General features: G+C 42.4%; 1 protein-coding gene across 1 annotated transcript in view; it reads left to right on the forward strand.

Moving 5' to 3' along the window:
• Window positions 1-24,821, forward strand: part of KIF16B (kinesin family member 16B) — a 191,809-nt gene that overhangs the window by 122,566 nt on the left and 44,422 nt on the right. Inside the window, exon 22 of the mRNA XM_065401493.1 lies at window positions 16,479-16,601. Within this exon, the coding sequence (XP_065257565.1) occupies window positions 16,479-16,601 (123 nt within the window). The remainder of the gene's footprint in view (window positions 1-16,478; window positions 16,602-24,821) is intronic.

Raw genomic sequence — 24,821 nt, forward strand, 5'->3', positions numbered from 1 at the left:
TGAAGAAGCCATTTGGCTAATTATGTATTTGTCTAGGCATAGAAATCCAGATACATTTTAGATACAACAAAAGTAGACAGGCTAATGGATATTGATACACTTTTTTATCACTGCTGTTAGTAAGCAAAAGAGTAAATTTAGGACCTTTCTTTAAGTCTTGTAGAGAATACCACAGGGTACATACTAGGGCTGTCACGTGATTAATTTTTTTAATTGCGATAAGAAAAAAAATCACGATTAATTGCACGATTAAAAAAATGGCCGAAGCATGAAGGGGCATACGAATGTTTACTATATCTGGCACATAAATACGTTGCAATGCCAGCTACAAAAGTGCCACGCAAATGCCTGTTCTCACTTTCAGGTGACATTGTTAATAAAAAGGAGGCATTCTCAGAAATGCTCCCAGTTCCACGCGCAGGGCCAGGTAGGCAGGCAGAGCTTCAGAGTCTCAATGCGTGGATGAGACAATGGTGTAGAGAGGAGGGGTTTAGATTCATTAGGAATTGGGGAAACTTTTGGGATGGGGGGAGCCTATACAGGAGAGATTGGCTCCACCTAAACCAAAGTGGAACCAGACTGCTGGCACTAAACATTAAAAAGATTGTAGAGCAGTTTTTAAACTAGGAGATGGGGGAAAGCCGACTGCTGCAGAGGAGCACGTGGATCGGACAGAGACTTCTCTTAGACGAGAGCCTATTGATAGAGATTCTCCAGGTTATAGTCAGGAACAGAGGATGGAAGAGGATAATGTAAGGGCCAGATAAGACGGGAAACATTCACATAAAGAATCTGACACATCAGAAAAGGGCAGACAAATAAACAGTGACAAGTTTTTAAAGTGCTTGTACACAAATGCTAGAAGTCTAAATAATAAGATGGGTGAACTAGAGTGCCTCGTGATAAAGGAGGATATTGATATAATAGGCATCACAGAAACCTGGTGGACTGAGGACAATCAATGGGACACAATCATTCCGGGGTACAAAATATATCGGAAGGACAGAACAGGTCGTGCGGGGGGGAGGGAGGGGTAGTGGCACTATATGTGAAAGAAAATGTAGAATCAAATGAAGTAAAAATCTTAAGTGAATCCACATGTTCCGTAGAATCTCTATGGATAGTAATTTCATGCTCTAATAAGAATATAACATTAGGGATCTATTATCGACCACCTGACCAGGACAGTGATAGTGATGATGAAATGCTAAGGGAAATTAGAGAGGCTATCAAAATTAAGAACTCAGTAATAGTGGGGGATTTCAATTATCCCCATATTGACTGGGAACATGTCACCTCAGGATGAAATGCAGAGACAAAATTTCTCGATACTTTAAATGACTGCTTCTTGGAGCAGCTGGTACGGGAACCCACAACGGGAGAGGCAACTCTAGATTTAGTCCTGAGTGGAGCGCAGGAGCTGGTCCAAGAGGTAATAATAACTGGACCGCTTGGAAATAGTGACCATAATATAATATTTAACATCCCTGTGGTGGTAAGAACATCTCAACAGCCCAACACTGTGGCATTTAATTTCAAAAAGGGGAACTATGCAAAAATGAGGGGGTTAGTTAAACAGAAATTGAAAGGTACAGTGACTAAAGTGAAATCCCTGCAAGCTGCTTAGGTGCTTTTTAAAGACACCATAATAGAGGCCCAACTTAAATGTATACCCCAAATTAAGAAACACAATAAAAAGCTAAAAAAGAGCCACCGTGGCTTAACAACCATGTAAAAGAAGCAGTAAGAGATAAAAAGACTTCCTTTAAAAAGTGGAAGTCAAATCCTAGCGAGGTAAATAGAAAGAAGCATAAACACTGCCAAATTAAGTGTAAAAATGTAATAAGAAAAGCCAAAGAGGAGTTTGAAGAACGGCTAGCCAAAAACTCAAAAGGTAATAACAAAATGTTTTTTAAGTACATCAGAAGCAGGAAGCCTGCTAAACAACCAGTGGGGCCCCTCGATGATAGAGATAGAAAAGGAGCACTTAAAGACAATAAAGTCATTGCGGAGAAACTAAACGAATTCTTTGCTTCAGTCTTCACGGCTGAGGATGTTAGGGAGATTCCCAAACCTGAGCCAGCTTTTGTAGGTGACATATCTGAGGAACTGTCACAGATTGAAGTGTCACGAGAGGAGGTTTTGGAATTAATTGATAAACTTAACATTAACAAGTCACCGGGACCAGATGGCATTCACCCAAGAGTTCTGAAAGAACTCAAATGTGAAATTGCGGAACTATTAACTAGGGTTTGTAACCTGTCCTTTAAATGGGCTGGAAGATAGCTAATGTAACTCCAATATTTAAAGAGGGCTCTAGAGGTGATCCCAGCTATTACAGACCGGTAAGTCTAACGTCGGTACCTGGCAAATTAGTCGAAACAATAGTAAAGAATAAAATTGTCAGACACATAGAAGAACATAAATTGTTGGGCAAAAGTCAACATGGTTTCTGTAAAGGGAAATCATGTCTTACTAATCTATTAGAGTTCTTTGAAGGGGTCAACAAACATGTGGACAAGGGGGATCCAGTGGACATAGTGTACTTAGATTTCCAGAAAGCCTTTGACAAGATCCCTCACCAAAGGCTCTTACGTAAATTAAGTTGTCATGGGATAAATGGGAAGGTCCTTTCATGGATTGAGAACTGGTTAAAAGACAGGGAACAAAGGGTAGGAATTAATGGTAAATTCTCAGAATGGAGAGGGGTAACTAGTGGTGTTCCCCAAGGGTCAGTCCTAGGACCAATCCTATTCAACTTATTCATAAATGATCTGGAGAAAGGGGTAAAAAGTGAGGTGGCAAAGTTTGCAGATGATACTAAACTGCTCAAGATAGTTAAGACCAAAGCAGACTGTGAAGAACTTCAAAAAGATCTCACAAAACTCAGTGATTGGGCAACAAAATGGCAAATGAAATTTAATGTGGATAATTGTAAAGTAATGCACATTGGAAAAAATAACCCCAACTTTACATTCAATATGATGGGGGCTAATTTAGCTACAACAAATCAGGAAAAAGATCTTGGAGTCATCGTGGATAGTTCTCTGAAGATGTCCACGCAGTGTGCAGAGGCGGTCAAAAAAGCAAACAGGATGTTAGGAATCATTAAAAAGGGGATAGAGAATAAGACGGAGAATATATTATTGCCTTTATATAAATCGATGGTACGCCCACATCTTGAATACTGCATACAGATGTGGTGGTCTCATCTCAAAAAAGATATACCGGCACTAGAAAAGGTTCAGAGAAGGGCAACTAAAATGCTTAGGGGTTTGGAGAGGGTCCCATATGAGGAGAGATTAAAGAGGCTAGGACTTTTCAGCTTGGAAAAGAGGAGCCTGGGGGGGATATGATAGACGTATATAAAATTATGAGTGATGTGGAGAAAGTAGATAAGGAAAAGTTATTTACTTATTCCCATAATAGAAGAACTAGGGGTCACCAAATGAAATTAATAGGCAGCAGGTTCAAAACAAATAAAAGGAAGTTCTTCTTCACACAGTGCAGTGTCAACTTGTGGAACTCCTTACCTGAGGAGGTTGTGAAGGATAGGACTATAACAGCGTTTAAAAGAAAACTGGATAAATTCATGGAGGTTAAGTCCATTAATGGCTATTAGCCACGATGAGTAAGGAATGGTGTCCCTAGACTCTGTTTGTCAGAGGGTGGAGATGGATGGCAGGAGAGAGATCACTTGATCATTACCTGTTAGGTTCACTCCCTCTGGGGCACGTGGCATTGGCCACTGTCGGTAGACAGGATACTGGGCCAGATGGACCTTTGGTCTGACCCAGTACGGCCATTCTTATGTTCTTATGTTCTTATGAGGCAGCAGATCTCCCGTAAATGTAAACAAATTTGTTTGTCTTAGCGATTGGCTGAACAAGAAGTAGGACTGAGCGGACTTGTAGGCTCTAAAGTTTTACATTGTTTTGTTTTTGAGTGCAGTTATATCACAAAAAAAATCTACATTTGTAAGTTACACTTTCACGATAAAAAGATTGCACTATGGTACTTGTATGAGGTGAATTGAAAAATACTATTTCTTTTATCATTTTTACAGTGCAAATATTTGTAATAAAAATAATAATATAAAGTGAGCACTGTACACTTTGTGTTCTGTGTTGTAATAGAAATCAATATGTTTTCTACATTTTCAAAACATCCAAAATATTTAATACATTTCAATGTGTATTCTACTGTTTAACTGTGTGATTAATCATGATTAATTTTTTTGAGATAATTGCGTGAGTTAGCTGCGATTAATCGACAGCCCTAGTATGTACCCATCTTCTCTTCATCCCATATTAGTTTCTTTTTTGCTTTGTATGGGTCTGTGTAGTATATTGAGCACACAGCTTCATGAAAAGTCAAATACATTTAAAATGTACATGTTTCATATGGTGAATGGTTCAGAATCTATACACAAGCAACCACTCTCTGCTCTTACTAGTACTATATTCATCCTTCTCTTCTGTGCTGCTGATTTTTACCCCTGCCATCTCTTAACTTAGCTTCACCAGAAAGCTCCAGTTAGTGTCTTCCTCTTGCCACCTGAATGGCGCCCTCCTTCAGAGGACGCTTAACTACTTAAATGAGTATCTCTTGCCTCCTGATTCCAGAGGTCTCATCCACTTAGTAGTGGTGATTGGTTGAATCTCAGGATTCATGTTTGTCATATCCATTAGCTTTACTCTATTATTGTACATGGGTTAGAGTGTATTTAACCCCATAGGATGTTTATTATCTCCTCGTAACCCTATGGATGTTGTGTGTGTGCATGTGTACACAGTTTCTAAAAATCATTGCGTTGGCAGTCTGGAGATTGCCTGCTGACCCTCTAAGGCTTTCATTTTTGGCTCGTTTCTTAAAGGGAGACCATTTAAATGTCACAATCATTGGGTGCTAACATTCGGCTCATTAATTTTAATAACACTTGGTTTTTACTTCATAAAACCCTATCTTAAAATATTGCAAGGCCTCTTCTAAGGTTTTCTCCTTTTAAGGTGCAGAAGCTCCATAAATTCTTCTCTGAATAGATGCAGACGTATTCAAGTAAGTATGTGCGCACCGCATCTGCTGGAGCCAAAGACTTTTTCTTAGCAGTACCGGGGGGGTACGGGGAGTCATGCCTGTAGCCCGTCCCTTGGCTACATGAGGCAGCACCACCCTGACCCCCCCCCCAGTTCCTTCTGACCACCTGTCAGCTTGAGTCAGAGCTCTATGTGGTGGTGGTTTCACCACCTTGCAACTCATTGCCTAGTTTTAGTGTACATAGTTTATTAGTTTAGTTAAGTGTTAGAGTAAAAGTTATAGACTATAGAATAGTGGTAGAGGTAGTGCTCCCCAGTGATGCCCTCGTTGGAGTTCAAGCCAGTGCCCTTTGTGTGGAGTGGCGATTTCCAACAGTGACGCCCACACAAGGTGCTTGGTCTGCCTTAGGCGAAGCCCACCTTAAGGAGCGCTGTTTGATCTGTAGATCGTTCAAAAAGAGGACTCAGGTGGCACGGGAACTTTGCCTCAAGCAGCATCTGCTTAAAAAGACCATGAGGCCTGACCTGGTACTGAGGCCTCCTCAGGCCGCAGATCACCGTCCAGCTCAGAAAGTGCTTCTGCCTCCCGTTCTGGGGCAGGGGCCACTCCAGAGAGGTGCAGGAGTCATTCTCCATCGTTGATGTCAAAAAAGAGGGCTCATAAGACCAATCATGAGCATTCCAGGTCCCAGGGTGGCTCTTCTGCCGCCCCTAAGAATAGTGTGTACTGTCGTGGGACCGGCTCCGACACATGGGATGGTGTGAGAGCCTCTGACCCTCCCTTGGTAGAGGGTAGGGAGGGTGAACATTGACTTCAGTTCTGGCCTCCGGGCATCCGTGGAATCCGATACCAATGGGAATGATGCCGGCATCGACAGTGTCTGTGCTGTCATCATACCTGGCTACAGTGGACCTACTCTGCCTTTCGGTCCTGTCTACGCAGCTGGTCCAAGACTTCATGAGGCTGGCACCCGCAATGGCATCCCAATTGGAGCATGCCACTGAACTCTTGGGCCCTTCGGCACCACACCAAAAAAGCACCCCTCCCCGGGGTTGGTAGGGACATGGTACTGGAGATGGTACAAGGTTCTTCAATACCAGGCCCTTCCTTAGCACCGATGCAACTGACGCTGCAGATGGTTCCATGGAGGTTGTTGTTGCCCCCAACATCGAGGCACTCCGGTACCAGTGTTTGCACCGGGACCGACCATGCCTGTGACATCAAAACTTTTCCAGTGGTGTCAACTGCGATCAGGAGCGATGATTCCAACCTCTTTCTGGATCCTGGATGAGTCGGATCACCTATTGGCTCCATCTGGAGTCGCTCCCCCCCATGTCTCCGAGGCCCCCAGACTCCTCTGTTTCAGAGTCGGGATCTTTGTCCTCCTGCTCCCACTTCACCGGAGGAGGTCTGAAGGTTACCAGTAGATCAGTATGGCTGCCAGGGTTGGCATGTGCCCTGAGGCTGGGATGGAGGCCCCCAGCTCAGCACCGTGATGAATTTCAGGCATTTGTCACTGTGCGCTGCTTGGTGGCTAAAATGTCTCTGCAATCTGCCCTTGATGTGGCAGACACTTTGGCCAGGTGATGGTCTCAGTGATTACTATGAGGAGGGCTTCCTGGCTCTAGAACTCTGGGATCATGCTGGATATCCAGCAAATGATTGATGACCTGCCTTTCAATGGCTGAACCTTGTGTTCGGACAAGGCCTAGATGGTCTGTGCCACCTCCCTTGGTGCCTGCTAAGTGCCCATTTTGACTTGTTGGTTCAGAGCACTGTTCCAGTTGTTCTTCCTCCCTTGTTGTCCCCCTGTTCCTTTTGGGACAGACTGGCCCACTTTTACAATGCCTGGGTCTCAATAACCTCAGACCTTTGGGTCCCTAGACCCTGTCAAATCAGATTCCTTTCCATGCCCCTCCCCCTTCCCTGTTCCTCTTCAGGGACCCCTCTCATGAGACATTGCTCTTTGAACAGATCAGCTCTCTGCTAATGTTGGAAGCAGTGGAGGAGGTTCCACAAGAACAATGGGGTCCTGGGTTCTACTCCTGGTGTTTACTGATACCAAAATCCAAGGGCAGGATGAAGTCCATCCTCTACCTCTGTGGACTCAACAAATTAATCAAATATGTGAGGTTGCTCATGGTCACTCTATCAGCTGTTCTCCCTGCTTTGTCTCAGACTGGCTGATTCACCCCTCTGGACCTTCAAGACTCTTACTTCCATATGGCCATCCTACCAAGTCACAGGAAGTTTCTTTGCTTCGTGGTAAGAGACCACCACTTTAACTATGTCATTCTCTTATTTGGCTTCTCTTCTGCCCGCCCAAGTCTTCACCGAATGCATGGCAGTGGTTGTTGCGTACCGCAAGAGGGAAAGGAAGCCATATCTTCCCCTAGTTCGATGACTGGTTGCTGAACGGAGCTTCAGAGAGGAGGTTCTTGCCCACATCGACACCATGCTACGTTTACTTGACCATTTGGGACTCATTCTAAACACCATTAAGTCGACTTTGGTTCCCACTCAGCAAATAGAGTTTGTTGGGGCCCTGTTAGATTCCATGAGGTCGAGAGCATTCCTTCTGACCGACTGCTTCCAGGCGATTCGACAGCTGTGTCTCAGTCTGCAATCACAGCCCTCCATAACAGCCTGTTGGGCCACATATCTGCTTGCACCCAGGTGGTCCAACTTTCCAGGTTGTATCTTTGCCCTCTTCAGATGTGGCTCAGGATGGTTTACTGCCCTGCCCTGCATTCTCTGGACAGGTTGAGTCACCTTTCTCCATTAGCCCTGGAACCCCTGTGCTGGTAAGAGTCCCCACTCAATGTGTGCCATGGGGTCCCCTTTGTTTGGCCCTCTCCAGCCAAGTCAGTGGTTATCAAGACATCCCTTCTGGGTTGAGGGTCACATCTGGACCTGTTGAGGGTGCAGAGCCTCTGGTCGGAACAGAAAACATTGCTCCATATCAGTGTGCTGGAGTTTTGGGCCATCCACAATGCATGTCATGTCTTCTGGGACTGCATCAGGCATTCAGTGGTTCACATACTCACCAACAATGCCACTCCAATGTACTATGTGAACAGACGAAGAGGAGCCCACTCCAGATCACTTTGTCTTGAGGCGATAAACCTGTGGCAGTTCAGCATTGAAGACGACGTCATCCCAATAGGTGTCCACTTACCAGGGATGTAGAACCACCTCGCAGATCATCTCAACAGGTTTTTCTCCCTGACCCACCAATGGTCTCTGAAGGTGGGTCCTTCAGATAGTTTTCACAACATGGGACATCCCCATGATCTATCTTGTCACAATGAGGGAAAACAGGAAGTGTCACCTATTCTGCTCTTGGGAGGAGCTCAGCCTGGGCTCCCTCTGACACTTTCCATTGCAGCTGGCAGTCAACTCTTTTGTACACATTCCCTCTTATCATGATCATTCCTCAGGTCATCACCAAGCTCAAGGCAGATCAAGCCAGGCTCATCCTGATTGCCCCAGAGTGGCCAAAGCAGTGCTTGTTGTTGGACCTCCTCGCTCTGTCAGTTCAGCCTCCCATGACTCTTCCTCGCGGTCGTCCATACATGCATTTAGGGAACCTTATGTGATCACTGCTTCTTCCAGAGCAGATGCTAATGTTGGAAGAGCAGTCCTGCAATCCTTACTCAGGTAGACTCTGAGCTCTGCCTCCGGATGGGGTTACTGCTCACTAGTCATCTACTTGGAATACGTCTGCATCTACTCAAAGAAGAAGAAATGGTTACTTACTGTAACTGTGATTCTTCGAGATGTGCTGCAGATGTGTATTCCATGACCCACCCGCCATCCCCTCTGCATCAGAGACTTCCCCTGGACTTTTAGTGCAAAGGAACTGAGGGGAGTCGGGGCAGCGCTGCCTCATATAGCTAGGGGAGGGGCAACAGGCATGAAGCGCGAGCACTGCCCCACAGGTACTGCTAGGCAAGTCTCTGGCTCCAGCGCACCCGGCATGCACACACTTACTTGGAATACCCGTCTGCATCACATCTCGCAGAACCACAGTTCCACTATCAGGAACTACATTCATTTACTCATTCTACTGTCTGTCCATATGCTGTTTTTTCTATAGGAAAAGAATAAATTATAATCTTATAAAGTAAACAAAGGAATCTACATGATCCTTTAGTGAGCCAGTTGTTACTTAAACATGATTCATCATAGGCACTTACATTTCACAAGTGTTGTAAATCCTTAAAGCAAACTTACAGAAAACATACAGGTATAGCCTATAACTCTTTTATAGTACATTATATATTGTAATCTTTAATAATAGTTTGGGGTGGGAGAAGTTGGACATGTCAAAACCCTATAACATAGCCATCAGGATTTATTTAGTTCCTTTTAACAAAGTATGTCATGTGGTTGTATTTGGGTGATTTATAGTTTTAAAAGCAAGTCACAAAAAGTGAACTTTATGGGTGTTTTGTAATTCTTATATTTCTAATTGCCAAACCATAGTTTATGGCTTCCTTAAGATGAGAACTTGATACTTCTGTCCAGTATGCAGATATGCACTGACAGATATCTAATCATACACATTCCTTTAGTAGTACAGCCATTTTCATAAGATCTAATGATGGTATATCTGCCTATCATAAAGAAGGATCAAGCCCTAAGATAATTAGTATGTGATATTTTTTTAATACATAGAAGGTCAAACAATATAAACACGGAGTTTTTAATAAAATATTTTTGAAAAATTATTTTTGGGAATGGGGTGAAAAGCTAGAGTTATGGTTAGGAATAAATCATAGGTAAAGGACATAGTGACTCTTTTTGAAACTGAATCTTCTTTACAATTTTAAAACAAATTGTTCCATAATCAGGATATGATCAGTAGCCTACATTTTTTATTGGTTTGGCTGAGTCCTTTGAATGTAGTATTTTATCTATTTTCCTTACTTCTGATGCTTTAAGAAGAGCTTAAGTGCTAGATCCTCAGCTGTGGCCAACATATTCTTGGGGTGGGTGGGGGATTAGATAGCTGTAAGCTATTTGTTCTGTTCCTTTGATTCTGGGGGCTGATCTGGTTTCTGATGTAATTTAGAGTAGTCACAGGATTGCACTGTTATCCCTGACTGTCCACTGACCCAACTGTTCTGGCAACCTGGGTTTGCTGGGTCTCAGAGTCATTCTGCCAATCTCCTATACTTAATGCCAGGAGAAATGTTGCTGTATGCATCCCAGTGCGGTTTCTATCTCTACACCTTGAGTGAGTTGGTTAAGCAGACTTTTTAGCTGCTGTGTATCCCTGAAGCAATGCAAAGCAGACAGCTCAGACCCGAGAAGCAGATCCTTTAGTTGAAAACCCAGTTTGTTGACAAATATTTCACAACTTGTCATTCTCCCTGTTCTTAGAAGGAAAAAATATGCATGTATCTTTTTTGACTAAATTGCAAAGAGATTAAGTCTTAATATATTCTTAGTGTAGGTACTTTGACACTGATTTGAAAATAGAGGAAATTAGGTGAATGCAAATATATCAGAGATTTAGTTACAGATATGGGCTATGCTTTGGTTTGCATTTTGAGCAATGGTCATGCTACAGCAGGGGTAGGCAACCTATGGCACGTGTGCCAAAGGCGGCACATGAGCTGATTTTCAGTGACACTCACACTGCCCAGGTCCTGGCCACCGGTCCGGGGGGCTCTGCATTTTAATTTAATTTTAAATGAAACTTCTTAAACATTTTTAAAACCTTATTTACTTTACATACAACAATAGTTTAGTTATATATTCTAGACTTGTAGAAAGAGACATTTTAACGTTTTTAGAAGGTATTACCGGCATGCAAAACCTTAAATTAGAGTGAATAAATGAAGACTCGGCACTCCACTTCTGAAAGGCTGCCGACCCCTGTGCTACAGTAAGAGTAGTTGCACCTAGGATTGCCAAAAGTTTCATAACAAGTCTCACACTTTTAACATGGTCAGCTGGCAATCCAGGGAATTGGGGATACTACGCTAATGCTTCCCAACAATTAAGAATAGAAACATTTGGCCCTTGATGTCTCTCCATAAGATGCGCCAAATGCCGATCCTGAAACCCATCTGAGAGTCCTGTTATCTCTTGTCTGTTTGCTTCCTGACCCATTGTATGATGATGTGTGGCTCTGAATGAATTCTTATCTCTCTCTCTCTTTTAAGATCCCACTCCAGGAATTATCTGAACTATTTAAAAGTGGCACGAGAGCTCCAGTAACCCATAGGCATGACTGTAACATAATAAAATCTACCCCTTACCTCTCTTACAGATATTAAAAAAATCAACTGTTGTCTCTCTACTTTTCCTTGTTTCTCTTTAGGAGGAGTAAATGTTTGTGTGTTTTATAATATTTTCTGGTACATAGACACTAATTCATTGGTTGAATGTGCTCTCTGGACCATCTTAGGGAAATGGCCCTTGGCAGAAAGACTGATGGGGTCTAATCTGAAATTCTGAATTGTAAAGACCTCTCTCCAGTTGAGGTGCAGTTTCTTCATTAATATAAACACATTACGCATTAGTTCCTACTATATGTTAAGCCATAACAATAATAATGTAATTCTTAAAGGTTTAAAAATAATTTTGGTTGGGAGATCGGAGCTGGAAGGATCTGGGGTGGTTTAGATGGAGAGAGGGTGTTATGACTATTTATAGTAACAAAGCCCCCAATTCTCATTCCCCCAAACAAAAACCTACAAACCTGTTGGCTTAAATACATTGAAATATGTTGATTTTTGTTTAAACAAATACATAGGAAAAAAAGACAATACAGAAGGTTTTGAATAGATGGACAGTTTTTTGTCCTTATGGGGGAATTCTGCACCAAAAAATTCTACAGATTTTATTTGTCAAAATAACACTATATAATCACACCAGTTTCAATATTTTGATAGTTTATTTCAAAATATTTGTCAAGTATGTCTGAAACAATACAGACACAACAAAAAATTGCCCCGGGAGTAGAGAGTTAAAGAAACCCCTACGACAACCCAGTTTGCCCCCACCCCAGCCTAGCTGCAGCCTCTCCCCAGCCCAGACATTCATACCCCCTACCCTGACCCCCACCAGCCCAGACACTCACAGACCCTACCCTCCTAGAGCCCAGGGATCCAGAGGTAGAAAGAGCCTGATTCTGGGTCCCCAGCTTGCACAGAGTTTCCTGTGCGCTGCCGCCTCCTTCCTTCAGAGTGTGCTGGGAACTGCAGCTGCTGGGAACTCTCCAGTTCCCTCTCCCTCCCCCCGGCCTTGTCTTCTGCTGGGTCCAGCGGTTCCTAATGGCGGCCAGCAGCTGTGCAGCCCATTTATGTGGGGGGGGGGGAGAAAGGAAATTCTGCATGCCCAACATCCATTTCTGCAAAATTCTGCATTGTGCAGTGGTGCATAATTCCCCCAGGAGTATTATGGGCTCACATAGTACAACACAATGATGTTTCAGTTGGACATACATAATCATTATAACCCATTTAGGCCTAAGGCCTTGTCTACACTACAGAGTTTTGTCAACAAAAGTTATGCCGCTTTAATTAAAGCGCTGTTGCATGTCCACATGATCCATCCTTGTGTCGGCAGAGCACATCCACACTAACAGCTCTTGCATTGACACAGAGAGCAGCGTACTGTGGGCAGCTATCCCACTGTGCAACTGCCCGCAGGATGCTTTGGGAAGGGTTTGCAATGCCTTATGGGGCAGGTACAGCGACACATGTTGCAGGTTTCTCAATCCCATTGTTCCATAGGAACAGTTGCCAGCCACTTTTCAACTGAAGTGTGTGGGGGAGGGGGAGAGAAGTGTGTGACAGGGAGTGTGTGCGTGGGGGGGGAGAGGGAGAGACAGAAACAGTGTGTGTGTTGGGGGAGAGTGCATCAGCATGCTGTCTCTTTAAGTTCAGACAGCAGCCTGAGCAACCAATCCTGAAGTAGTGGGAGGGGGACACCCCCCCACACATCAGCCCCCAGCTCTGCACAGGAGTCTCTCCCCCTCCCCCTCACCACAGCAGCAGCCCTCTCTGCCTGCCTGCCTATGGTTCTGTGATTCCCTCTGAGTTCTCCCACAGCCTCCTCAGCTAGCGGGAGCGGCATCCTTAGCAGGTCTGTGAGCTCTCTGTGATGAGGAATGTCAAAGCTTCCCGGAGTTTAGAAAGGGGAGGGGCACTTGCCTGTGTAGCTAGATGCAAGGCAGCCGAGTTCAAAACAGTGAGCAGAGCGGTCACAGCAAGCAATGTGGGATACTGGGGGAGCCTGTAATGGTGACATAACAAACAGCAGCATCTACACCGGGGTGGGCATGCTATGGCCCGGGGGCCGCATCTGGCCCTCCAGACTTTTTAATCTGGCCCTCGAGCTCCTGCTGGGGGGCGGGGTCCAGGGCTTGCCCCGCAACGTGCGGCTCCTGGAAGCAGCGGCATGTCCCCCTTCCGGCTTCTACATGTAGGGGCAGCCAGCGGGCGCCGCACGCTTCCCCTGCAGCTCCTATTGGCCGGGAACCGCAGCCAGTGGGAGCTGCAGGGACGGCACCTGCGGACGGGGCAGCGTGGAGAGCTGCCTGGCCGCGCCTCGGCCTAGAAGCCGGAGGGGGAACATGCTGCTGGTTCTGGGAGCTGCTTGAGCCCGGAGCAACCTTCTGCACCCCCAACCCCATCCCCACCCCAGAGCCCCCAGCCCTCTCCTGCACTCTAACCTCCAATTTTGACAGCATTCATGGCCCGCTATGCAATTTCCGTACCCAGATGTGGCCCTCAGGCCAACAAGTTTGCCCACCCCAATCTACACTGATGCTTTGTCAGTTTAACTTTGCCGCAAAAAGCTTTATGCCTCTTGTTGAGGTAGTTTTATTTTGTCGCCAAAACAGGAAAGTTTTGCCACCAAAAATAGCATTGTAGTGTAATGTAGGCAAGGCCTTACTGATGCTGAGAAGACATTCCAAGTGAGTCTCATTGGAACTTAAAAAGTAAATAATTGTGAGAGCTACTGTTATCAAAGTTGGTATGTGACTATACATACTGTATGCAACACTTTTTGGATTATATAGAAAAATTCTACTATATGGCTGCATTTGGTTAGATACACCACAGAATTTCTATACTCTTATTTGTCTTCAAATCTAAGGCAATGTAAATTCTACACTTTTCACGGAACAGTCTTGCACTGAAACTCCTTTTATTCCACTGTAATTTAAATTATTTGATAAACATTGATGGTTGTCAAAGGTTTGTTAATTTGTTAGGACATTCTTTGCCAAATACTGTAGTGTATTTTGTTTGGTACTATATTCTTTCTTTTTCTAAACTATTATTTGTATGTAAATTCTCAGTAGAAACCGTATATTTTCCACAAAGATGAATAAATGATAAACACCCTCTGTCACTATTTTAATTTACGGAGAGTAACTTTTGTGGTATTATTTTATAGCCAGATTAAACTAAAATGTCAGTTTCAGGGGAATGAACTGTTCTTCCTTTCAAGGTAGATATTAACTAGTGTTAAACAAAAAGAATCAGACCCTTTTCCCCTCCTTTTAGAAATCAAAAACCACTGAGATGTTCAGCTTTTGACCAATAACTTCTGTTTTTCAAGTTTAGTTTTTAAATGGAAACGATGAAAATTTTCAAGAAAGCAGATGCTTTCTGTGAAAAATTTCATTTTTGAAAGCCTAATTTTCTATTAGAAAAAGATGTTGGCAAAAAGTTCTTGACCAGCCCTAATAATATTTTAAAAAAATGAGTTTGGGATTAGTAATGTGTGAGAGATATTTTTGCTCTAGCTGGCCAGTTCAAGCCAGGTAAATCTGTAAGTAACCAAAAGTTATCTATGGACAGATACCACAGAAAGAGGCCTATGTGAAAGGGTTGGTAGTCTTGGTTCAGTTCCTGTTAGCTATAAGTACACAGTGCAAAAACCACCATCACAGCTGAAACCAACAAGCACTCTGTGCGCAGTTGCAGCGGAGAGACCAAGGAGTCAGTGAGCTGAAGACTGAACTACATTTTCTCTCACTCTCCCCTAGATATAGTCCGTGCTGGTCAGAATTGGGGCATTTAAGCATAGGAGTTCATGCAATGTGGTGGCTCTACTTAGGTTTCTAGGATTGTCAATCCAACACGTGATAAATATGGATTTCACTTACTAAAATAACAGAAGATTACCTGGTTTTTTTTTGCTTTAAAATATTGTTTATATGTGGTATAGAAATATAAAAAAAATTAAACAGGATATTTTGGTTTTGGAGATCAATTTACAATACAATAAAAAGTCAGATGTTAATAAATTGTAAATAACACTTTCAACTGGGGTTTTAGTATTTTTTCATAGAAATAAGACCTCTAAATAGCCTGTCGGCTTGCTCTGGAGCAAAGAACACAGAGTCTCAGGTGGTCATCAGTAAAGCATTGGAGATGGGTCACGGTCTAGATTATATAGGTGTCTTTGGGTAACATCATTATGTATAAAAATGGAATATGACAGCAAAATTAAAGCTGTTTTTTAAATCTATATTATAAACTTGTATTTGTCTCAGTGCTATTGCTTTTTAAAATAAAAGTGAAATTCCGAAGCTTTTCAGACTAAACTCTTTCCACTAAAAAGATGGAGAACTTAATGGTACCAGAAATCACATAATTAATATCTTTATTCATTACAAATGCTTATGCCACTTTTGGACACAAGCATTGCAAAACATGAATCTCTTGAGTTGCAAAAATATTTTAGTTTTTCACACAACTTTGGAAAATACAAGATTGCTAAATTGCAGATCTTATTAGCTCTTAGTCAAAGGAATGCGCTCTCATTGTAGACTTATCTGTAAAGATGTCTGTAATCTCCAGCACCTTGCTATCCAGACCATGAACATTTGTCATATTTGACGTTTCTGTTAATCAGATGCGGCTTAAAGGATATGCTAGGAAACTGTTGACAATGGATTAAAGTGTTATCTGTACCTTATTGAATTATAAAATGCTTTAGGATTTAAAATATTTTTAGGACTGCCCAGATTCTCTCAAGCTTTGCATGATGTCTGCAAATAGGTCTGCTGTTTAAAACAAACAAAAAGCAAGGTTAATTTCCGGTTGTAAAGTCCTAATTCATAGTTTTATATTTTCAAGTAAGATCAAAACATAAAGTTTAATGCTTCCTTTTTAGCTTTTTACTTCTAAGCTGCAAATGCCTTCAAATATTAAACAACAATTGAAATGGCTTTATCACAGTGTTTTTCATGTATATCTAAAGGAAATGTGAGGATTCATTAATAAGATGATTACCATTTTTCTTTCAAAGAATCCTTCATGTTTCTAAGTAACCTTTACCTCCTTTATGCTCTTTTCTCTACTTCTCTGTCCAAGAGCATTTTCTTATTTCTATCCAACTAAAGTATATTCCATGTAGTGATTCTGGTCTTCCTTTGTTCTTCTTATTTGATATCTACTTGATAGCGGATGATCTGTCGCTCTCTGGGAGCAAATCCAGATGACCTAAAGGACCCAATTAAAATTAGCATTCCGCGCTATGTCCTTTGTGGGCAGGGAAAAGATGAGCACTATGAGTTTGAGATAAAGGTAAGTGTTTTTCAATTATCTTTCTTTAATGTTTGGGTTTCTTGCACGCATGCTGCTTTGTTATACCATTATGGAGTGACAGAAAAATGCCCAAAGTTCTCAAGCTAGTGGTTATGAGATTGCTCTACCCAGCCATCAGAGTTCAAAAGGTGGAAAACATTCTTGCATTGTGAAATGCAGTTGGTAATAAAGTGTGGAGATATAACTAAGTTCACTGCTGCTCACAATGATGTCACAAGCAGTATAGCAGCCAAGAGAAGTAGACAACAACCTGAAAGAAAACTCCCAGTTTAAAAAATGTTAGACTTTAGAAATCTGCATGATTATCTCCAGGAAATGTATTGTGTTGGCTGCCGAAGGTCTTTCCAACCGAAAACATTCTGGATTTCAGAGATGACTATTAGCAGGATAGAAATGATAACTCTACTCAAAATGTGCAAAACAAGATGAGCTGTGTGGGACAGTGTCTTGACTTGGGCAAGATGTCATCCTTGGTAAGAGGCTCATATATGTAATCTTAACTATCACTGATATCTCATTGTTAAAGACAAGGGAGAATTGTAAATATTCTTTTTGAAGGTTGTCACTTCTGTGTTTTTTCTATTAAAAATCCCCATTGTCACAAACTTTCTTACTCAACAGCACACTTTACTGGATACTGTGGGGATGTCTGCATACAGCATCTAACGCAGGGGTGGGTAAACGTTTTGGCCCGAGGGCCACATCTGGGTATGGAAATGGTATGGCGGGCCATGAATACTCAGGAAATTCGGGGTTGGGATGTGGGAGGGGGTGAGGGCTCTGGCTGGGGGTGCGGGCTCTGGGGTGGGGCTGGGGTCAGGGATTGGGGGTGCAGGAGGGTGCTCTGGGCTAGGACCGAGGGGTTTGGAGGGCGGGAGGAGGATCAGGGTTGGGGCGCAGAAAGCAGTCAGGGGTGCAGGCTCCAGGCGGCGCTTACATAAAGCAGCTCCCAGAAGTAGCGGCATATCCCTCCGGATTACATGCAGAGGCGCGGACAGGCGCCACTCCTGTAGCTCCCATTGGCCGCGGTTCCCGGCCAGTGGGAGCTGCGGGGGCAGCGCTTGGGGCCGGGCAGTGTGTGGAGCCCCCTGGCTGCCACTACACGTAGAAGCCAGAGGGAGGACATGTTGCTGCTTCCAGGAGACGCGTGGAGAGGGGCAAGCCTCCAACCCTGCTCCCTGGCTAGAGCACTGGAGCGGGGCAAGCCCCAGATCCTGCTCCCCGGCAGGAGCTCGAGGGCCGGATTAAAACGTTTTCCCACCCCTGATCTAATGGATCATATGCACAACTACAAAACTTCAGTGGTCAGACTATTGATCTCACTACTCCAGTTTAAATTTGGGGTAACTACATTGAAGTTACAGTAGAGTAGCTGAGATTAGAATCCTAACACAAGCTAAGTTTTACAAATAATACAGGTTTTATCACAAAAATCACGGTACAGTTTGATATAAAATGATTAGATATATGACGTTATTAAACTTGTCATGTTTTCCTCTAATAACAAACACAGCATTAAACTATAGACATTTTCTGAGGTTCCATCTGCTCCCTGGTCTCCCCATGTTACTCCTCTCCTTCCACCCTCCATTCATTTTCTCCATGTCCAAACTCTGTTAGTTTCGCCTATTCCTATCTTCTTCCTCCTCAATGTTATCTCTTCCAGCATAGTTTCTCCCTGAGATTTTTTCATGTTCAACCTTGCTGGGTAAGTACAGGTACACTGCCTTTCCTTCCTGACCCAGGAATCGAGACCGTCTCGCTTCAAAGCAAAACATGAAAAGCTGAATGGAAACATGCTTGGTGAAGGTAGAGCATGCACAAGCCTGTATGATTGACACATCTCTGCCAACTGAAGACATCAATTTGGCTGGGGTCAGAGATAAGAGGATTGACAGCCTTTAGCTGCTGTGTGTCAAACTTGCTGACCTAGTTTTTCATTAGCTACCGCAGGTTAAAGGGCTTTCACTACAACATGCAGATCATTTCTGAGCTGTGCTCACATTCTGCCAGCTGCAAAATTGGTACCTGATCCATCAGGTTAGGTCAAAGGTGGTCAGACCTGCTGCTGGCCACATCACTTCCTTGTGTACCATTGGCTATGAAACTGAAGTGCCTTAACCACATCAGCTCAATAAGCCATTGGCTTCGGGGAACTTTTTGACTTCATGATACCAAATCATCCCTCTCCCCCTAACTTTTCAAGAATCCGTCTTGCAAGTAACTACTAAGGAACAAGTTGCAGCCTTTCCACAGGTCAGAACAATAGAAGAGGGTGACATAGCAGTGTCAGGGAATGGGAGTCTACTATTGTTACACTCGTATGCCTTTGTTATCAGCTTAGTTACAGTAATAAACATAATACCTAACAGCCTGTAGGTGGCAACTCTGAAATTGGTTAGGGCTCTTCAGAGGTTAGTACCTGGGATATCCCTTATAATCCATAATCCTTTCTTTATTCAAGGCAGTTAACTCTCTCTGCTGTCCTCACAACTCATGTTTCTCTTTTATAGTATATTCTCTCCTTGGAGGCCATGCCATGCTGTTGCCCAAGCTGCTTTCCATATGGTGACTATTAGGCTCCAAGCCCCACCCCACAGCCCTTGTTATATAAGCCTACAACTGCCACTCCACCAGGGGCTTAGAACACTGCTACTTCTCTGCTCCTGGGTTCCCTCTCTCTATTCAGCAATCTGGTTGCAGGGCCCCCGACCCTACTCCCCTCTGATTTGGCCTCAACTGGAGTATTGTGTCCAGTTCTGGGCACCACATTTCAGGAAAGATGTGGACAAATTGGAGAGAGTGCAGAGAACAACAAAAAAAATGATTACAGGTCTAGAAAACATGACCTATGAGGGAAGTTTGAAAAAATTGGGGTTCTTTAGTCTGGAAAAGAGAAGACTGAGAAGGGACATGATAATAGTTTTCAAGTATGTAAAAGGTTGTTACAAGAAGGAGGAAGAAAAATAGTTTTTCTTAACCTCTGAGGATAGGACAAGAAGCAATGGGTTTAAATTGCAGCAAGGGCAGTTTAGGTTGGACATTAGGAAAAACTTCCTAACTGTCAGAGTGTTTAAGCACTGGACTAAATTGCCTAGAGAGGTTGTGGAATCTGCACCATCGGAGATTTTTAAGAGCAGGTTAGATAAACACCTGTCAGGAATTGTCTAGATAATTAGTCCTGCCACGAGTGCAGGGGACTGGACTAGATGACCTCTCAAGGTCCCTTCTAGTTCTATGATTCTGTGATTCATGGAACCATAATTACAAGACTGTCTTCCATAAAGATACCATATTGACTGAATGATTTCTACTCTTGAAGACCAAAATGCTTGAGGGTATAATGAGACCATCCAAACCTAATTCAGATGAGTGGGGGAGAAATTACAAGCAAGATGCCTCATGGTTGGCTTATTCCCTAAAGCATTAAGGGATAGGGGTTAGGAAGAAATTTCCTCAGTGAGATGGTTACTGCAGATATGTCCACTACACAGGTTTTTGCATCTTCCTTTAAAGCATCTAATGCTGATCATTGCTAGAGATAGCCTATTAGATGAGATGGAGCACTGATATGATTCATTATGTCAATTCCTGTGCTTCTGTATTCCATTCTGGTCTTATGACTACTCAGCATCTCTATCTGCAAGTTCAGAATGGTGACCTTAGTCTCAATTGTAGCATTTTAAATTCACAGGATTGACTTGGTGCTCTACTTCAGTCACTTACTTCCACGTATCTGCCAGGTCATCTCTCAGGAACTACCTTTGTATCTTCTTTGGAGGGGTTCGTTACCAGTGCAAAGCTCTACCATTTTGGCCAGGGTATTAAGCAAACCTTAGCTGTGGCAGAAGCTCACTTGGGAAAGAAAGAAATTCACATCTTCCTCTACCTTGATAGTTGACTAATAAATGATGAGACAACCTGCATTCCAGATGCCTGGCTCCCGGTTTCGTTTCTGAGACCAAAAGATAAGCCAAGGTGATTCACTTTCACTCCTCAAAACACACTGCATTTGACTCGACTATAGATTCAAAAGTGGCAAGAGTTTACTGATACCTGCCTTGTGGAAGGTTTCAAGAAATACTTAATTATCCTGTCAATATGGTCTTAACCTCAAAAACTAGATTATGGGTTCCTGAGCCTACTGATAACTCTGTTTGCTAGATTGAGAATGAGGCCTCTTCACCAAAATTGTTTTCTTTAGGCAGATATAGCTTTTTTTAATCCAGATTGACTACCTCTCAAGAGGTGTCCCTCAAAGCCTATTCTCCACCAGGTGAAGTTAGGTTGATGCTTAGTTACTTTCTTAATAGAATGAAAACGTTCTGTAAAGTCCCAAGGTTATTAATAGTTTAGGATTACTATAGGAAAGGATTTGGGAGAGGTAATTTTCTCTCAACCTCTTCTAGATAGTCTTTTGCACATACCTAGATGATGTTATGCTTCCCTTTAGTCTTAAAATCTATGAATCTATTAAGGAAAGGAAGGTTCTACCCTGTTTATTTCATGGATGTCCCTCATGGTCAGGGAAGATTACCAGCTGCTGAAATAACTCATTACCTGAGAGTCTTTCCTTTCTCCCAAATTTAGATCTAAGTTTCTCTTTTATCAGAGTGAGATTTTTTCCCCTAGTCTTACTCCTGCTGTTGGTCTCCCAACAAACTGCTCAAACTTTTATTGCTCTTTTCCTACCACAAAACTATGACTTTCCTGCACCCTACAGCCCTCAAACTCTGACTCAGATACATGTTGAACTATCAGAGAACTTCTAAAGATAAGCAAGCCACATCTGTGAATCTTTGGAAACATACATTTTTATCAGCAGATGCTTAAATTAGTATGTGGCCAACACCCTAGATATTGCCATAATTTGAAGAAACAAAATCAAGAAATGAGAGTGAAAAAAATGTCTTCTGCTGGCAAAAAATAGATAAATTCTTTCCCTGGTATCATAAAGAAGAGCGAGCAATTCAGGGGATCTTGGCAGCACCTTAGTCTAAATATTCACAAGTCCTTCAATCTAGTAGGCAGTCCTTAAATAAGTTCACTTCTAGCTAAACTAGTATATCGTCAAGACAAAACATTATTTTCTAGTGCAGGCTGGCTTAGCACCGTGTCCATCCATAGGTGAGCTTTAGCTTTTTGGAGTGGGTCTTTTAAATGGTCCCTCCACTCTCATAGTTAGCTAACTCTAGTCCATCACGGTGAAACCATTGCGCACAAGATCCTACCTTATTATTTTCAGGAGACCCTAGACTTGAGACTCCACATTGAATTGATTCATTTTCTATAAAAGAGACTCCTTAGGTCAGCACCAGCCTCTTCTGCAGCAGGAGAGGTGAAGTCCAGCCACTTATGCTGGTGTCTAGTGGTAGTTGCTAATATTAATATCTTTCCTACACAGTGCCGATGGATAGTTTTCCATATAAACTCCCATCTGCCAGGCAGTTTTGTATGCATTCCGTAGAGAATCCAAAATAGCCGGTCATGTTAACATAAGTGAAGGTACTTGATTATTTAAATGACTTGACCAAAGCCTCAGAGCATGTTTATATTGGGACTGGGATTGGAATGCAAGAGTCACTTGCTCTCAATCCATGCTTACTCCCATGTTGTTGTACTGCCCATAGTTGTGGCCAGAAGCCACAATGGATGTTCAGCAGGGAAGCCCACTCTAGAGGCAGGCAATTGGCCAGCATCCAGGAGGAAGCTTGTGGTGGATATAATGCCACTGATAGCCGCCAGATGTCACCATTCATCCACAGACTCAATCAGATTGTACTGGATTCCCTCAAAATTTTGACTCCTCCAGGCATGGATTTCACTGACTACAAAAGACAACTCTAAAGATTAGTATGAGGCAGAAGAGAGATCATTAACCTCTGTTTTTAGAGAAAATATCTCTCACTCGCTCACAGCCTCCTAAATACAATAAATATAAATACATTTTTTTTTTAAATCCTCAGTTCTCCTTTAAATTATTTGCTCAGTATTTTAGTCAAAAATGTCTTCCAAGAAAGAGATCTGTGTAAATCTAGTTATAATTTAGGACCACTGAATTTTAGATCTTCAGATGCTGAGTTCATAGATTGTGGCAGAAAAAAAAATGTAAACAAGGTTTTCAGCTTTTCCCATCACTGGATCAAAACCATACTGACTTGAAAGCCAAACGAGTCACCTGTCCCACAATGTTAAAGTCCCATTTGACGAGTGCCATAGTTAATGTCATTGGTGGAGATGGAATTTTTCTCCAAGGAAAAGATCTGCAGAGTAGCCATTTGGAACTTCCTCACACTCCTTTACTTACTATACCATTTGGACCTCTTGGCTGATGCTGCGTGTAGACGTAAAGTCCTAAAGGGTGATTATACTCTGGAAAAAGTACTGTAAAATAGCATCAAACTTAATCCTGCAGATGATAAATGAGCCCGAGAAGAATTCAGCTCACTCACCTATAACTGATCTGGTTCTGCAGTGCTGTATCTGGTTCTGCTATGCTAACAGAAGTAAAATTAATTTTGTAAATAGAGCTTGCAGAAGTTATTTTCAAGGCGCACATCTGGTGAGTTGAGGAACTGTTAATTTTCACAGTGACAATAACTGCACTATTATTTCACAAAAATAATTAAATAGGCTATGCTTTCTCCTACCTTTTTATCTCCCTTTCTGTTGGCTTCAGGATAGGGCACATTTTTAATTACTTTTTTCACTGTTGTTTTTGTGTCTTAAAAAAAAAAAAGACAATGACTACAGTTTTCTTATGAGTGCCTCTGTAGGAAATCAACATAAAATGTTGATTAAACCGTTTACCCTTTGTCACCAAGCAGAAGAAAAGTTCAGCAGTCCACATTGTCATATTCTCTTTCCATAAACCTAATTTCCAGGTAGGAAATAACCCTGTTTAATCTAGAGCAGAAATAAAACTGCAGTTTTAGACTACTCAATTAAATATTAATTTATTAGTGTTTGTAATAAAGTCAAAAATATATTTAACTTGATAGACTATAAGGGTTCCAAAAATAGCTGCTGTTTTCCACATAAATCCATATTTAGTATTGCACTGAGTGTCACAATGTTAAAAATGAGTTTAAAATGTTATGGAAAAAATACATTATGTGCTATCCTCTATATATAGATACTAACACTGCTAATATAAAATTGTTTTAAAATAAACTGTGGCAGAACATACCATAAAATTTAAAAGGAACTAAATCCCATTCTGCAGGTCAGCCTTTTGAAAGTTTTACCCATAGCCTCTGTATATGGACTAACAGTCCCTATGTTTCAGATATAAAATTTGATTTTTTTGAACTGCAGCAGCACAAAAATGACCTGCCCAGTCCAGCCCAAATTAACTTTATATGCTACTGCTCTAGGGAAGTTCTGCAGATTTTCTTGGCTGGGTAGCCACAGAAGCTATGCTCACACTAGAGACTCTTTTGACTACATTGGCTGGAACAGGCCCTCTGTAGTGGCTATAGAAAGTTACACTAGGTTTTGCACAACCACCCTCTCTTCATGCGTGTAGTCTGAGTCTGCCCTGTCCTAACATCCAGGAGGATTATGGAGCTTTTGGGAATATTAGGATCTTGCCAAACATTGAAATTGAGCCACTTGAAATCTCAGCATTGAGGGTGTGAAGAAAGTATCATTGCCTGGGCGGCAGAACACCAACTAACCAAGGAAGGATTTTAAAATAGCAATGGTTTGAAGTTTTTTACTTTCTCTGGCTGCTGGATTGACACTAGAGAAAGGGGCCATATGACTTAGAGCAACCCCCCGCCCCTACCCACCAAAGGACCGTTGGAGGTAATGCCTTCATTTTTAAAACAACCTTGGAACATAGCTTCTCAATACTGCCTTCTACTTACCTCAACCCAGTCTAGCATCAAGCAAGGGAGATAATAGAGTCATTGAGCTTTGGTAAAGTTTCACAGGATGGAGGTGCGAAATAATAATTGGGATTTGAAGTCATCTTGAGGCAGTTTGATTTGAGTAATTCTTTGCTTCCCTGGAATTTATGCAGTTCTCAGATGCCAGAGCAAGATATGTTGACAGGCATTTTTGGCACATTAACGTCAGTGCTCTTCCACAGGTGTGTGGTCCAGAGGGCCATGAATGTTTTGAGCCTGCTGAGACTTCCCCTCCTTCCCCCTGAAACTTAGAAAAAGGGCAACAGTCATTTCTGGACTGAGATCT

Source organism: Emys orbicularis, chromosome 3 (assembly GCF_028017835.1).
Source record: "Emys orbicularis isolate rEmyOrb1 chromosome 3, rEmyOrb1.hap1, whole genome shotgun sequence".
Classification (NCBI taxonomy): domain Eukaryota; kingdom Metazoa; phylum Chordata; order Testudines; family Emydidae; genus Emys; species Emys orbicularis.